The sequence below is a fragment of the Daucus carota genome, chromosome 9 (genome assembly GCF_001625215.2).
Source record: "Daucus carota subsp. sativus chromosome 9, DH1 v3.0, whole genome shotgun sequence".
NCBI lineage: Eukaryota > Viridiplantae > Streptophyta > Magnoliopsida > Apiales > Apiaceae > Daucus > Daucus carota.
The window spans coordinates 30,190,076-30,207,603 of record NC_030389.2 but is presented as its reverse complement, the minus strand read 5'-3'; the positions used below and the strand labels follow the sequence as shown (position 1 = coordinate 30,207,603).

General features: G+C 41.9%; 2 protein-coding genes across 2 annotated transcripts; both read left to right on the top strand.

Annotated features, from left to right (window-relative positions):
* Positions 1-5,335, top strand: LOC108201383 (uncharacterized). Its single transcript, XM_017369675.2, has 6 exons — positions 1-103; positions 325-381; positions 882-1,093; positions 1,163-2,285; positions 3,367-3,772; positions 3,859-5,335. Exons 1-6 carry the CDS (start codon positions 1-3, stop codon positions 5,333-5,335), a joined length of 3,378 nt encoding a protein of 1,125 aa, XP_017225164.2.
* A 10,473-nt stretch (positions 5,336-15,808) lies between these two features.
* On the top strand, positions 15,809-17,140 carry LOC135149603 (uncharacterized). The gene is made up of 2 exons (XM_064085350.1): positions 15,809-16,209; positions 16,294-17,140. The coding sequence occupies exons 1-2, from the start codon at positions 15,809-15,811 to the stop codon at positions 17,138-17,140; spliced, it is 1,248 nt and encodes a 415-aa protein (XP_063941420.1).
* The last annotated feature ends 388 nt before the right edge of the window (positions 17,141-17,528 follow it).

The following is a 17,528-nucleotide window of genomic DNA, read 5'->3' as shown; positions in this document are numbered from 1 at the left end:
ATGTCAACAGACGACACATCAGAAAGGGATAGCTCAACTGCCGGCTCTAGCTTCAACCAAGATCCCGACAACAATCAGCAGGATGGAAGGACTACCATTCCAAGTATGTATTTTGCTTTGTTGTTTTTCCGTCACATCTTAAACTACAAAAAATGTGGTCGTCCATTATGAGTGCAATACATGCTGTCATTCTCAGCCCTGCGGAACAGTTAATCAGCCAACAATTATTTGTATATCTTATTAAAAACATGGAATCTCCCTGATTGAAATAATTTTCATAAATCTCTGTGCTTCCAACACTTAATAACCTATGCGCATGTGCAGGTCCAGGTGAAACACGTCGGCAACGTCTGTTTATAGACAAAAAAAAGAAAGAATTCAGTGAGTTCCACCTCCTACTGACTTTATATTAAAATATTAAAATCTGCAAATATCAGAAACCGACTTCTTACATTGGACGAGTGCTAAAAAAAAAGGTTCAGGTCAAAATGATAACAACATATCTGTCCATTAAAAGTGGTTTGAGGTGTTCATGCCTGATGCTTCCATTATGTATATAGTATGTGTGTTGTCACTTTGTTTTGTTTAGGGAATAAGCATATATTTCATCTTGCATCTTTAGCCCATCCTTTTCTTGGTTTTATTGTAGGCACTTATAATGCTTTATGACTTCCGTGTTTAATACAGCCTTTTTCATAAAAGATCCTCTTTTGCATCCCTGCTTTAGATTAACTTCATTCATTACTTTATTTGTTAAAGCTGTATTCGTGACTCGAGTTTCACATCCTGTTACATGCGCCATAAGACTACACACCACCAAACCTATATGGACATCATATTTGATGTGTAATTTTTGCCTTTGAATCCCATGTTCCCTGCAGATGATAACAATGATGTGTTAAGTATGGGCACACCAGATCAAACATGTGGATCTTGCCAAGCCATTGTATGGCCTGCAGAGTTTACTGGAAGGCATGTAGGACCTGGGCCAATGTCGTATTCCATCTGTTGCAGTAAGGGAAAGGTGCAACTATCATTCTTGCGTGTTCCGCCATTCGAGCTAACTCGCCTCCTCACCGGTAATGATATACAGGCAAAGATGTATTTTTAAAAAAGCCGCATCTATAACACCATGTTTGCATTCTGTTCGTATGGTGCAAAGGTGGATGAATTAGTCAATGATGGAAGAGGACCATATGTCTTTCGGGTAACTGGGCAAGTGTATCATAACATTGCATCTTTGGTGCCACCAGACGGCCGAGCCCCAAAATTTGCACAATTGTATATGTATGATGGATACGAGGCAAATGAGCATAGAATTAATCTTACTGGAGACAAGGGGAGGGTCGATAAATTGATTGTTGCAACCCTCGATGGCATGCTTAGCCACAACAATATGCTGGTGGGAATATTCAACCAAATAAGACAACGGTTTTCTAGTGTCGAGCATGTTCCTGTCCGCCTAAAATTATTTGAGAGACGCACATCTGACGGTCGGTTCCATAACAGTCAATCTGAAGAGGATTATGAAATTGAGAATATTCATGCTGTAAATGCCTTTGAGTTCGCGGGTCTAGCTGTAGATAATGACTTTGCAAATAAAAGGGACATAGTTGTTCATAGTAAAACACTTGGACTGCAACATATTAGTGAGTTACATCCATGTTACATGTCCTTGCAATATCCTCTTCTATTCCCGTTCGGTGAAGATGGCTATCGAATTGGTATAAAACACCGTGATGTGCAGATTTCTGATAATCGGGGGCATAACACTGTTAGTATGTGTGAATATTATGCCTTTAGAACACATTACCGTGTAGGTGAGGGACATGCTCTAATACTTGGGGGCCGACTCTTTCTGCAATTCCTGGTTGATGCTTGGTGCTCAGTGGAACGCACTAGATTATTATGGGTACAAAGGAACCAGTCCCTCATTAGATCATATCTTTATAACAATGTGGTTGACAGCTTCAGGCGAGGAGACACAGTTGCTACTGATTTGGGAAAACGAGTAATTCTGCCCTCAACCTTCACTGGAGGGTATAGATACATGCAGCAGAACTTCCAAGATTCACTGGCCATTTACAAAGAATATGGTCATCCTGATCTCTTCATCACATTCACTTGTAATCCAAAATGGGATGAAATTGAAGCTGCAATTCAAATGTCTTCATCGCATGATGCCTCTGTGCGCCCTGATATTGTTGCCCGTGTGTTCAAAATGAAACTTGATGCTATGATTGCTGATTTCACCAAGCATCGTGTGATGGGGCGTGTCCTTGCATGTAACATTTAAATACAATTGAATTGCACCCAATATTTGAGAAGCTTAATTCACCACATAGAATAATTTGTTCTGACCACAATATTAGGAGATTAGAAGAGTCATACGAACCTATTTACCGTGTTGTAACCTGAAACACAATCTATCACCTCATCTTGCCTTGACCCAACTCAGACATCTTTCACCTATAACATTCCAATTTAAACTGGCTAATAATCGTGTCATCTGTGGTACATACACCTTGGATCAGATTATACTCCGCCCGTGTTGCAGGACCTGGAACACATTAAAAAAGGTTAGGTTTATATTCTTTTAAACCTGCGACTTATCATAAAGTAAAACAATATTTTCAATCCATTTGTTGTGTTGCATTAATAGTTGAAGTTGTCATCCAAACTTTTCTTATTGAATTAGTTGTCTAATCGGACATCTACAAATTCTATAATTTTGTGAACCATATTAGACGATTGTGATAATCATTTGGTACTACTATCCTTCGTCAAATTAAACTGTTTCACTTAATATATAATTCACATCACGTAATTACCATGATCCAGCCTTAAAAAAATGCGTTATATACATTAGTAACCTATGTAACAAACAATTTGAAAAATGGGTTTAGTTAATTAGGTGTTAACCAAGGTTATTGTTACATTAACATAAAAAATAAAATATAGATACTTATATTGTAACTTTAAATAATAAATGGGTTACACATATTTTTAAAATATTACATAGTTTGCTTTTCCAATTCCGTATAACAATAATATTCCATATCATGCTCCCACAACATGATTAGGGTCAAACCAATGATATAATTCCCAATATTACTAAATTATTTTTTAATCCATTTGTTGTGTTACATTTATAGTTCAATATTTTCAATCCATTTGTTGTGTTACATTTATAATTGAAGTTGTCATCCGAACTTTTCTTATTCAATTGGTTGTTTAATTGTATATGTACAAAATCTATAATTTTCTGCACCATACCAAATGATTGTGATAATCATTTGGTACCATCCTTTGTGAAATTATAATTTCTCACTTAATAAATAATCAGCAGTTTTGTGTTATTGATAGATAACTTTGTCGCATGCTATATTATATCCCAACTACACTTGGATCTACCAGTTGTGTACACAATTGAATTTCAGAAACGAGGCCTCCCGCATGCACATATAGTTTTATGGTTGGCAGAAGGTGACAAAATAACAACTCCAGCCGATATTGATTCAATTATATCTGCTGAGATACCAGATCAACTCAGTGACCCCGTGGGTTATAAAGCGGTATCACAGTTTATGATGCATGGACCATGTGGGTCTGCAAACCCAAAATACCCCTGTATGAAGAACGGTCGATGTTCAAAATATTACCCAAAATCTTATAGTGACAACACTATAACAGATGCGGACGGATATGCCCAATATAGAAGAAGAGATACCAAGAACACTGTCAAATGTGGCAAGGTCTTTCTTGACAACAGGTGAATCCTAATTTCTATGCACCTTAATTTGCAAACTGCAATGTGCCGTTTCCTATTTCTAATAACTATGGTGTTCATTGTGACAGACATGTTGTCCCTTACCACCGTGGCCTCCTTATAAAATATCAAGGAAATATAAATGTGGAATGGTTCAATCGCAATCTGGCTATTAAATATTTGTTCAAGTACATTGGCAAAGGTCCAGATATGGCTACGATAGTTCTGGAGAGGGAAGACCGTCATGCCACAAATCTAGAATTGCCTTCTACATCTCAAGCAACCGTAGTTGAGCACGATGAGGTCAAAACATATGTGTCATGTCGGTATGTTTCGGCGGCAGAGGCATATTGGCGCCTCTTCGAATTCCCTATACATCATCGGGAACCTTTTGTCCAGCGATTATACTTCCAGCTTGAAAACGAACAGGAAGTGAGATTTCGCGATAATGAAACTTTGCCTGAAGTGGTTCGTCGCATTGACCCCGATGGCACGATGTTCATACAATGGATGTTGACAAACCGGTATGATGAACTGGGCCGTGAACTAACATTTGTTCAATTCCTGACAAAATTTCGATGGGATTCGACCGCACGCCGGTGGTTTCGAAGAAAGCAAAATATCAACGTTGTAGGCCGAATGGTATATGCTCACCCAGCATCTGGAGAACGGTTCTATATGCGACAGTTATTAAACATTGTCCAAGGGGCCACAAGTTTCGAGGACATCAAGAGGGTAGGCGGGGTTGTTTATCACACCTATAAAGAGGCATGCTTTCATAGAGGTCTCCTTGATTCAGATAAAGAATGTCATATTGCACTTGAGGATGCCAATGCCTATGCTACTGCACCACAGCTCCGTGACTTATTTGTTACTTTATTAGTGTTTTGTGAAGTCAGCAATCCGTCCGAGCACTGGGAAAAACATTGGCTTACTTTATCCGATGATATAGAATACACACAAAGGAAGCTTTTAAAGCTACCAAGTCTGAGAATTGATGTTGGTGACAAACAAATGCTTGCGCTTCAGGCTATTAGTGACTTGTTGAAGCAATATGGGAAGAGGTTGGCCGATTACCCAGGTCTACCAGCATTGAACACAGCTACAAAGCACAAGTACAAAAATGAACTACTGATAGAAGAGATGATGTATAATCGAGAGGCGCTTAGGATTATGGCAGGAAACATAATTGACTCCCTGAACTACATGCAGACTACTATATTCCAAAGAGTTATCCAGGCTGTGGAGTTAGATTTGGATGGCCTTTATTTTGTGTATGGTCCGGGGGGCACAGGTAAAACGTTTCTGTGGTCAGCTATAATATCAAAATTAAGAAGTGCGGGTAGAATAGTCCTAGCTGTTGCATCATCTGGTATAGCTTCTCTTTTAATGAATGGTGGAAGAACTGCACATTCGCGTTTTAAAATACCAATCAATATTGATGAGTTTAGTTGTTGCGAGATTAAACAAAATACATACCTGGCAGAGCTGATATATGAAACTAGCTTAGTCATTTGGGACGAGGCCCCCATGACTCATCGTGTCGGGATATCCGGTCAAAGGTGAATCCAAATGCGTCCTCATTACCTTTTGGAGGCCTCACAATGCTTCTTGGAGGTGATTTCAGGTAAGTTTTACCGGTAGTCCCCAAAAAGGGAAGAGAAGACATTGTGGGTGCAAGTATTAGCAAGTCAACTTTATGGGAAAATTGCACAATTTTCAGATTGGTTGAAAACATGCGAATTGACAAAAACGTCCCTCCAATTACAATTGATGGGAGGCAAGTACCATTTCGAGATTGGGTATTGGCAGTAGGTGATGGAACTGAAAAGACCTATGCCTTCAACGATGAAATAGATGGCTCATGGATTAAGATTCCAGAAGAGGTATTTCACCGAAATGAGATTATTTTACAAACTTCTCTTAATTCCAATACGTGTTTATACTGCATATACATTCATTTATTAAATAATACCGTTGATCACCAATAGAATAAAAGGCACAACATTTTCTTCCACAAAAAAAACATGATATTATCGTGGCAGCTATACATTTCTAGACAGTGTTATACCACATGCCATCTGAAAAAGATGCTGGACGTGAATTTTAAGTCCTCTCATCCTGATGATGTACACAGATATTAGACATCCTATGCTATTCTTAGCGGCTTCATTGTTTAATATATCACCAAATTGGCATGCAGTGCACCTCTTCTGCTGCGACTTTTGCTAATAACTTAATATACAGGTCTTCCTCAAAGCTGCTGGCGATCCGCTGCAAACAATGGTAAATGAAATATATGGCCAACTCGGTGGGAGTCATACACCCATGGAATATATTCGGGACCGTGCAATATTAACACCATTAAATGAATATGTGGAGGCTGTTAATAATGAGGTCCTGCACAGACTGCCGGGAGACTTGAAAATTTACAGGAGTTATGACAGTATTTGTAAGGGCGCTTCAACAGCCGTTGACGAAATTTTGAATCCTCCAGAATACCTCAACTCTTTGAAATTCAGTGGGCTCTCAAACCACGAACTTCATGTTAAGGTTGGTGCTCCTGTAATGTTGCTGCGAAATCTTAATCCAAAAAAGGGCCTGTGTAACGGGACCAGGCTCATTGTAACAAGATGTTACCAGTTCCTGGTCGAGGCACGGATAATTATGGGTAGTAAAATTGGGGAGATCACGTATATACCAAAAAATTAGTATGTCACCAGCTGACAAGTCATTTCCGACTGCGGTTAAACGAAAACAGTTCCCTATAACCGTCTGCTACGCAATGACCATAAATAATAGCCAAGGCCAAACGGTTAGGAATGTGGGACTTTACTTGCCTAAACCCGTCTTTAGCCATGGCCAAATCTTTGTTGCGGTCTCCAGAGTTACCTCACCAGAAGGCTTAAAGATTCTTTGTGTGGATGAAGACGAAAAACACATCGGCTTTACCAAGAACATCGTGTACAAGGAGATATTTGACAATTTAAAGTGTGCAGAAAACACGGTACGCGATCAGCATACATAACACTGCCGGCCTTACATAGCGAACACGGTAAGCAACATCAGATTTAATATACCAGTCTGCCTTTTATGTGCACCTAACACAGTTTCTGGAACAAGGTCATATAACTCCATGCAATAGTAATTTACCATTCAATGCAAGCTTTGTGGAATGATAATGCTAGGCAGCTGTATTGGAGGCAATCAGTGACAATGTTTATTTTTCGTTCGCAGAACAATTGATGATTCACATTTCTAGTGTTATGAGCACTTTGCTTTAAAGCAAAATGTTATGCTATAAACCATATAGGTTGGCATCTCTTTCGCACAAAGGCCTTCTTTAGGTAAGGGATGTATGTCATTTCTACAATCCGTTACCTCGGAAATCAGATCTGCAGTTCTGTCCCTGTATTAATGTTGCTTTAGCTTTGGATGTGTTTGAACTGGGTGCTATTAGGTTTGAAGACATATGACCTCTTCTTGTAGATATTTTGAATTACCAAAAACAAAATCCAACATTTGCTTGTAGCAAATCTATTCCCCAGCAATCGAATTGCTCTTTAAGGCAGGTTTGGGTCAATCCCTATTGGTTAACTAGTACAAATAATTTAACTTGTAAATTTCAGTAAATCAAACATTTGCGTGTGGCAAATCTATTCCCCAGCAATCGAATCGCTCTTTAAGGCAAGTTTGGGTCAATCCCTATTGGTTAACTGGTACAAATAATTTAACTTGTGAATTTCAGTGCGGCACATTCCTGGTGTTATGAGCGCTTTGCTTTAAAGCAAAATGTTATCCTATAAACCATTTAGGATGGCATCTCTTTCACAGGAAGGCCTTCTTTGGGTGAGGGATGTATGTCATTTGTACAATCTTTGCCATCGGAAATCGCATCTATACTCCTGTCCCTGTATTTATATTACTTTATCTTTTGGTGTGTTTGAATTGGGTGCTATTTAGTATGAAGACATCTCACCTATTTTTGTACATATTTTGAATCACCAAAAACAGGCTACAACATTTGCTTGTAGCAAATATGCTCCCTAGCAATCGAATTGCTTTTTAGCCCATGTTTGGGTCAATCGCTAATGCTTAACTGCTATAACTAATGTGACTTGTGTATTTCAGTGTTTCTCGTCCCGTCGATCCAGACGAGGATGCCATCAATCTGCAAGGATGGAATTTTGGTGGAGCAAGTATGGCTCAAGCACGAGGAGATAATAGTGAAATGATAATATAGTAAGTTCCTGTCATTTGGAGTACTCTTCTGCTTGCTTCATAGCAAATTTTCCCGCCAACAAAAATGTGGTGGCTACTTTTATTTATTTATTTTGGCATGCTAATTTACAGTTTTCAACAAAGAAAATTGGAAATAAGCCATTTTGTGTGACTCTGGTAAAAACCCAGTAATGACAAATAGGAAGTCAGCCTTTAAGGGATATTTTATTACTGTCGATTCCTATTGGTAGTTTTTAAAGTGGGAATGATAAGGTGGCCATCCATATTTTACCATGATCCTCTCTAACAAGGATCGTGGACTCATCGAGGTCAAGCTGGTTCTTAGGCTGCGGGGAGGCTGAAGAAATATTTTTATTCAACTTTATTATATATTTAGCTAAGATAATTTTATTTTTTGGATTTTTTCTTCTCAGGTTTATCGCTCAAATTATCCTATACATCATTGCATATATTTCGTCCGATGAATTTTTCTCCTTAATAAAACATTCAAGTTTTTTAGAAATTGTATTTAGGTACAATTTATTAATATGAAAATGAGAGTAACTCTTGCCAATTTTTTTTTAATAAACTGTTTACAATATAAGTTAAAATATTCTCCATTCCCCCTCCATTTTAAAACTGTAGTCAACCTTGTCAAAAAATTCCCTTGCTATACTAATATGTTATCCCACATCCTGATAATATATATTCTTTTTTTTAAAAAATAAGCCGCTCTAAGTGAATTACTTTTCCATTTCCATATGAAAAACTTTATTTGTGTGACCAAACAGAGGCTTCTCGAATGAGCCACCAACAGTGGTATAAACTACAGAAAGTTGCCGGGTTAATTTTTTGGTGGTTATGACAGCTCCAAATATGATCTAAAAAGTTCAGGTACTGAACTCTCTTCAGCGTGGTCTAAACAGTGATCGGGAATTAAATATACAAATAGTTGGACACTCAAATTGAAGAAGCAAGTGGATGTGTATTTAAAAATTAATTAGGTTACTTAATAGATTTACTTACAACTCCCTAAAGCGTTTTAAAAACTAGATATAAGTTAACATTCTTTCAAATAAATTCATTACATATAATTTACTAAGTATAAAATAAAATTTGGCTGACAAATACAAAGTCTTAAAAGGCGTGCAGATTCTATTCAAAACAAGCAACCAGCAGTCCAGCAGACAGGCAGTAGAACTGCTATTAAACCACTATTTCTGAAAAATATTCCGAAACCAAATTTGAAATTACAAGATTATAAACTCACGAGGGAACAAATCAATCAAAACATTCAGGCACTCTCACGAACCAGAATACTTAACATTTTCACCTTCAAAAATGCGGCGAGGGTCTAATTAGAAAATGAATGCATGGGAATTTAATCCATAGGCATAACAAGGAAAGAATAATAGTTCATGGAGCAAAAATATGATGAAACAAATATGTTAAAAAAACACCGGCGACAAGAAATTACTAGCAGAATGTATCAATTCAACACCTAACAGCTATTAATCTGAAAAAACAAACTGCCCGAAGACAAATAAAAGCCTAAACCTAATTGGACAGACAAACATATCCTAATAATTAAAAGGAATTCTCATACGCATTTCCTGGTGCCAGCAAGGATTATGACGGGTAATAGCAACTGCGATAATACATGTATACCAAGCATAAGTATGACCCCAGCTTAGGCGGAATATGTATAGGTTGCTTCTCATTAATTTCAACAAACGAGGGGTCTTCAACTCTACAAACCATGTCATTTAATACCAACTCTGTTGATGTCAATCAGATTGCATATCCATGTTCAGATATTCTAAGATTTTAACTTCTCCATGTATGAAACGGGTGTTTTGTTTTCTTCTGTATGCGGCAAGCTCTGCATAAAATGTATATAGCTTCTGGTGTTTTGGTGGCAGGTTGGATTGGTAAGCAAAAAGAATGCTTCAGCCATTACTTTAAAATGCCCGGCTTTGGTTGATGTAATAATGTTTCTATTTTTTATCGTCTTTAACATGAAACTTAAATGTAACAGAGGTTTCACGCTGGATGCTAACTGGTCAAAGGCAGGCTCCTATATTTCTGTCGAAGTACATCCATGTATTACTTGATCGGGATATCAGCCACGTTCTGGGTGACGAGATAATCATTCAGTTTGCCATTAGTGAAAATGTATGTCTAAATTGAACAAAATGATCTTGCAAACCATTCTACCTACATTAAAACTGTTTAGCGGATAAAGGGATCGCTGGATACGTTCCATTTCTTGCAATGCCTTTATCCGCACTGCAAAAATCATGTTTCAGGTTGGAAATTTTTAGATGAGTGTTATCTGTTCATTTTGTTAAAAACAAGTCCAGACAATAATTCTAAGATACAACGGAAATGCTACTAAAGCGTCGATGGAACACGCGCATTCTGATTTACAAATTACAATGCAGCGGCAAATGCACCATCACAAGAAAGCATAGGGCATCAAATAAAATGGTTCAGTTTTTTTGCAGGGCACCTAAATATAGTCTACCCTTTGTTTCTATTCCCCTTATGTAAACAACTTCGGTCGATCCTCAGCGTTGTGCCATAAAATATCACTGGGCTTATTTTATAGCCCATCATATTATTTGGGCTTTATCTGGGCATACTGGAATCATCTGGTTAAGGATAAGGGGCTTCACCATGGTTGGGTGAATCACAGAAGGCATACGCGAGGGTATACGGACTTGCACTGGAAGCTTGGTGAAGGCTGCCATTAGAATGGGGTTGCACCTGAAGGCGCTTTAGGGGTTACCTCTGTTAGGGGTTACCACTAAGTGCATCCTGGCTTGCAGCTACAGGGCTGCAGTTAGGGGATGCCGCTGGAAGGGCTTCCGCCGTCTGGGCAGAACGGCAGGCAGACTCCAGGCAAGACTCTTCTTCCTTGTTTCTAGGAGGACGAATTGGAAGTATATTGGGAGTATGTCGGCTATCATTTATCTGAAAATTAAGGGATAAATACATCTATTATGGAGATAATTATAATCAAGAGGAGATAATTCATATATATTCGGATATACATGCAAGATGAAGGCTTCAGGTGACCTACTTGAAGTGGGATGCCGCTAGATAACTACAAGAGGAAGTTGTTTATCCTAAACTAGAGGGGATAAGAGCTTGTCTCTTCAGAGTCCTAAATCAAGAACTACATGGGCTTGATCCCTATAAATAGGGTATGTAGGCACCTTGCAAAGGGACGGATTCAGATTCATTTACCCACGAGTTCTACACTCTAAAGAGAGGCACGTGTAACCTTTGTGACGTACATTTCCGAGCAATTGCAGGACGGAATTCCGTAATTCCGGCCTCGTTGTTTGGTTCTTTGCAAGCTCAGCCCTTAAACACATTCGTTTTTCTTTAGTTTATGTTAACGGTAGCCCCTAAAAGCTAGCCGTGATAATCGTAGTTGTAACAAATATCCCTATAATTGTGCTATACGGTTCTGGGGGTGTTGTATCAATTCCTCTCACAACACTTTTTGGCGCTAGAAGGAGGGGGTTACTGATCTTAGAGAGGAGAGATGTCAGAAATTCCCGAAAACACTGAAAATCCGACGCCGGAAGGCGCTACGCAAGGTGAAAGTGACGTTCCGAGCGGAGAATTAACGCGCGAGGAGATGAAGGCAAAAATGAAGAGAATGAGTAGGAGGATTGCCTCCTTGAAAAGAAAGTCCGCAAGGTCGAAAAAGGCTAGCAAGGTGACTCCCACCAAGCTAGATTTTGATGGAGAAGGCGGCAGGAAGGAGGGTGACAACCCTGAGAGGGAAGCTAACCCCGAGATGAATGATGGAGAACACTCAGAGGCTGCAAGTGTGTTCGACCGCCTTGGAAGGAAACTGACCGAGCAAGACTTGCGGCACAGGCTTGGCAACAAGACCCCTAACGGGGATGGACCTGAAGGCTCGCAACACAGGGCTCCTCCCAGCCAGAGACAGGAGAAGCCCGTGTCTGAAGCTCGGTCAAAAGATAAAAAACAAAGGCCGTCAAAGGTTATCTCCATTCATGATGATGAGGAAAGTTCAGGGTCGCACAATGATGAGGAAATAAGCAAGAAGAAAGATCAGCCCCTAAATGGTGACTATGAGGTTGCACTTAATGATGGGGATGATAAGTGCAAGATGGAAGAGCTGCTGGAAGCCCTAAAGAAGGTGAAGGCTGATAAGAAGTCGAAAGCCGAGCTTACTGTCAAGTCACCCTTTACTAAGAGGGTTAGGGAGTCACCCCTACCGCGTATCTACAGGGAGGTTGGCGACCTGCGATTTAACGGAACCACGGATCCCGTGGAATATCTTAGCCGGTTCGACACTGAGATGGAGGTCTACCAGATTCCAGACCTCACAAAATGTCGCTTATTGGCCGCTACCCTCAGGGATGACGCTCACCACTGGTTCAAGAGGCTTCCTGCTAATTCTATGAGCTCTTGGAGGAAGATGTGTGAGCTGTTTGTGGGACAATTCAGGGCTTCCGTTACTTATGCCCCGCCTGCCAACACTCTAGCTAATATTAAGCAAAAGGAACACGAGACATTAAGAGAGTATTTCAAACGCTTCAACTCAGAGGTACCCCGAGTTAGGCCAACATCAAAAGAAACCCTGAAAAATTTCTTGATAGCGGGGGTAAGGCCTGGAACAGACTTCTGGAAGGAGTTGCAAGGGCGGGAGCCCGAAACCCTGGCTGACTTCTTTGCCAGGGCAGAACCCCATAAGGTAATTGAGGAATCTCTAGCTAAGTTGAAGAAAGAGTCGAAATCTGAAAGCCGTAGTAGCTGGAAAAACAAGAGAGACAGATCTTATAGCCCAGATAGGAGGAACACATATAAGAGGAACCCCTACATAAGGCCTGCTGGTGAAAAATCCTCGAGCCGAGATGGCAAGACTTCGCCCATTACTGTGAACACAACCAGCACGCAGGGCTTCGACAAGTCAAGGCTAACGATGAGGAAGACAAGAGAGGCAAGGTACCATGAATACACGCCTCTGACAGCTCCCATAGATCATATTTTCGAGGTTGAAGACAAGGCGAGACTCTTCCGGAAGCCCTTTCGAAGTGGACCCCCTAGAAAGAAAGACCAGGGGAAATATTGTGCTTTCCACGACTTAAATGGGCATGACACGGCAGAATGTGTGCATCTCAAGGACCACATAGAGGACCTAATCAGAACCAGGTACTTGACAAAGTTTGTAGCCCAAGAGGCTAAAAAGTATAAGAAAAAGAAAGCTGAAAGGACAAATAACCAGGAAGCCAACCGTAACACCCGGGTTGGCAGTGTCCGAATGATCATCGGAGGACCCTTCGTGGGAGGCCAGGGACGCAGTGCTATGAAAAGATATGTACGGGAAGCCCGAGGGCCGCCCTTAACCAATGTGTGTCATCTGTCTGAAAGGCCTCCCAAAATGTTCAAAGGGGAGACCATGGACATTACCTTTACTGAGGGGGATGCACGCGCGGTACACCATCCTCATAGCGATGCCCTGGTGGTAACAGCCGTGATCGGAAATGTCAATGTGCACAGGCTTCTCGTCGATAACGGAAGCTCTGTCAATATCTTGGCCTATAGTGCATACCAAAGAATGAAAATGGCAGACAAAGACATGATGTCCTGCTATAACGAATTATATGGGTTCACAGGAAATGCTGTCCAAATTGCTGGAAGGGTAAGACTCCCAATCACCCTTGGAGTGGAACCACTGGCTGCCACTCAGGTTGCAGAGTTCATGATAGTGAATGAGGACATCTCCTATAATGGGATCCTGGGCAGGCCCATCTTAAGGGACATGCGGATCGTGACCTCAATCTACCACTTATCAATGAAGTTCCCAACCCCCAATGGGGTAGGATGTGTACGGGGATGTCAGGCTGACTCCCGGGAATGCTATAGCCGGGCTTTGAGATCTGCAGTAAAAGCCTGTAAAGAGGCCCAACAAATGGATGAAGACATCCCGGAAAGTTGTTACAAGCAAGTGGATATAGAGGAGGAACCTGAAACTAAGGCCAAGGGAAAGATCTTGATAAAGTTTGTGAAAGAGACCTGCAACATGGTGGTCATTGTGTAGCACCCAGGGGAAGACCCATATCTGGAAGCCTTACATACCATGCATGGAGGGCTTACTATCATGGACACCCCCTGGCAGAAAACGGTAATACAGCTGAAACCCTGGTTGAAGGGATTGTGGAAGATGTTACTGACAGTGATTCTGAAGGGGCTGGTCGAAAGCAGCCCCAAAATAAAAAGCAAGGAAATGAGTGCGAGGCACCTTGTGACTTCAACAGTGCTATGGTAACCTATCAACTTGGAAACCGGACACGGCTTCCCGTTCATGAAATCTTGGGTACGCAACCCCAAGAGGGTGGCAACAAAGAGGTTACCGTTGAGATCGACCTTGACCCAAGGATGCCGGAAACCCAGGTGAAGACAGGAGCAGCTGGGGATACCCTGTCCATCTTGGTGGATGAGTCCGACCCCTTTAAAGAACCAAAAATTGGGGAGCAATTGGGGCCGGACCTAAGGGAAACCCTGACCGCATTCTTAAAGAATAATCTGGACGTCTTTGCTTGGAACCATTCAGATATGATCGGGATTCAGCCAGAAGTCATGTGCCACCATCTCAATATTGACCCAGACAGAAAGGGAGTCAGACAGAAGAGAAGACCAATTAGTGGGGAAAGGGCTACCGCTCTTCAAGAAGAGGTAGACCGACTGTTGAAGGCAGGCCTAGTAAAAGAGGCTTTTTACCCTACATGGCTAGCAAACCCGGTATTGGTGAAGAAACCTAACGGTAAGTGGAGAACATGCATAGACTTTACTGATCTGAACAAGACTTGCCCTAAGGACAGCTTCCCGCTTCCTCGAATTGACCAATTGGTGGATTCCACTGCGGGGCATGCACTGTTAAGCTTCATGGACGCCTACTCGGGCTACAATCAAATCCCCATGTTCGAGCCAGATCAGGAACACACCTCCTTCATCACTGACAGGGGGCTTTATTGCTATATTGGCATGCCCTTCGGTTTGCTAAATGCTGGGGCTACATATCAAAGGCTGGTCAACAAGATGTTTAAGGACCAGATTGGGAAAACAATGGAAGTATATGTGGACGACATGCTAGTCAAGTCAAAGGAAGCTTATGATCATGTGACACACCTATCAGAGATGTTCGACATACTAAGGGATTACCGGATGAAGTTGAATCCCCAAAAGTGCGTATTCGGGGTTGAATCTGGCAAGTTCCCGGGCTTCATTGTCAATCACAGGGGAATCGAAGCTAACCCTGCGAAGATCAAGGCCTTAATTGAAATGAGGTCGCCTAGGAATGTGAAAGAGGTGCAATGCCTTACAGGCCGGGTTGCCGCCCTAAACCGGTTTATCTCGAAGTCCCCAAATAAATGTAGAGAATTCTTAGCAGCCATAAAAAAGGGGCAAAAATTTGAATGGACGACAGAATGCGAGGCTGCCTTCCTGAAGCTGAAGGAGCAACTTGGGAGCCCACCACTGTTGGCAAAACCAATGGAGGGTGAAGCCTTAATCCTTTACCTAGGGGTTTCTGAGTTCTCAATTAGCGCTATCCTGATCAAGGAGGAAGAGCAAGCCCAGCAGCCGGTATATTATGTGAGCAAAAGACTACTCGATGCTGAAACCCGTTACTCGAATATGGAGAAGTTAGCCTACGCCCTAATTTTGGCTTCCCGCAAACTAAGGCCTTACTTCCACGCCCACAAGATTGAAGTGTGAACATCCTTCCCTCTCAGGCAAGTACTACACAAGCCCGAAGCCTCTGGAAGGATCATGAAATGGGCAGTCGAGCTAGGACAATTTGATATAGAGTACGAGCCAAAGACCGCCATCAAAGGGCAAGCACTAGCTGACTTCATCCTAGAGTTTCCACCCACTTTCGAAGTTGAAGGGACGGAATGTGTACCTGAACCTCAGTCTCCAATAGCCATACCCGAGAATTGTTCCCCTTGGTGGAACTTGTACGTCGATGGGGCTGTCAATGGAAATGGGGTTGGGGCTGGCATTGTCTTAGTCAGTCTAGAAGGCCATAAGCTGCAAAGCTCCATTCACTTCGACTTTAAAGCCACCAACAATGACACGGAGTATGAAGCCCTAATAGCGGGGCTGAAGCTAGCCTTGCAGATGAGGGTGGAAAATATGAATGTTTACAGTGATTCTATGCTAGTAGTCTGGCACATCCGAAGAGGCTTCCAAGCTAGAGGTCCCCGTACTGAGCTCTATATGCGGTATGCCTAGGAATTAATCGGGAAATTCAGGGAAATCAAGCTAGAGCAAATACCAAGATCTAAGAACGCAGATGCAGATGCCCTGGCTAAGCTAGGTTCACAAAAGGATGCACATATGCTTGGGGTGATCCCCCTCGAAATCCAATATCAGCCTAGCATCCCCAAGATTGAAGTCCTAGATGTTGAGGTTGAAGAATCTGACCTCTGGACAACCCCAATCCAGGAATACATAGCCAACGGAACCCTGCCTGCAGACAAGGATGAGGCCAGAAAATTGAGATACAAGGCAGCCCAATATGTAATCTATGATGGAATCCTTTACAAAAGAGGGTTCAACCGGCCCCTCCTTAGGTGTATTGCTGGGATAAGATGTGAATATATTATGCACGAGGTGCATGAAGGAATTTGTGGGAATCACTCGGGGGGTGCCTTCCTCGCTCACAAAATCCTCCGTCAAGGCTACTACTCGCCTACCCTCTACAAGGATGCTCATGCCTTCGCCAAGGCCTGTGACAGCTGCCAAAGGTTCTCTAATACAAACAAGAACCCAGCGGTACCCCTGAAGACCCTGACAAGCCCCTGGCCGTTCGCTGTTTGGGGTATAGATCTGATTGGTGGATTACCCAAAGGAAAAGGAGGGGTGAAATACGCAGTTGTGGCTGTAGACTACTTCACTAAATGGGTTGAGGCTGAACCCCTGGCTTCCATCACTGCAAGGAAGCTAGTAGACTTCGTGTATCGTGCCATCGTCTGTCGATACGGGGTACCCTACAAGCTTATATCAGACAATGGGAAGCAGTTTGATAGCAATGAGATGATGAATTTCTGTGAACACCTTGGCATAAAGAAAGGCTTTTCCGTGGTGTGCCACCCTTAGAGTAACGGTCAGACGGAAGCCATAAACAAAATTATCAAGCACACCCTGAAAGCCAAACTGGAAGAGAAAAAGGGATGTTGGCCAGAAGAACTTCCAATGGTGTTGTGGTCTTACAATACCACTCCAAGGTCTACCACCGGCGAGACCCTGTTCACCCTAACATACGGGTGTGAAGCCATGGTTCCCGTGGAAGTTGGAGCAGGGTCCTTTCGAAGGGATAATTATGACCCTGAGAATAATGAAGTCAACCACAGGCTCTACCTAGACCTAATTGAAGAAGTAAGGGATACCGATCAGTTGAAGCTTGCTGCATATCAACAGAGGACCCTTAAATATTTTGATAAGAAAGTGAGGGATCGACCCCTCAAAACGGGAGACCTGGTTCTCA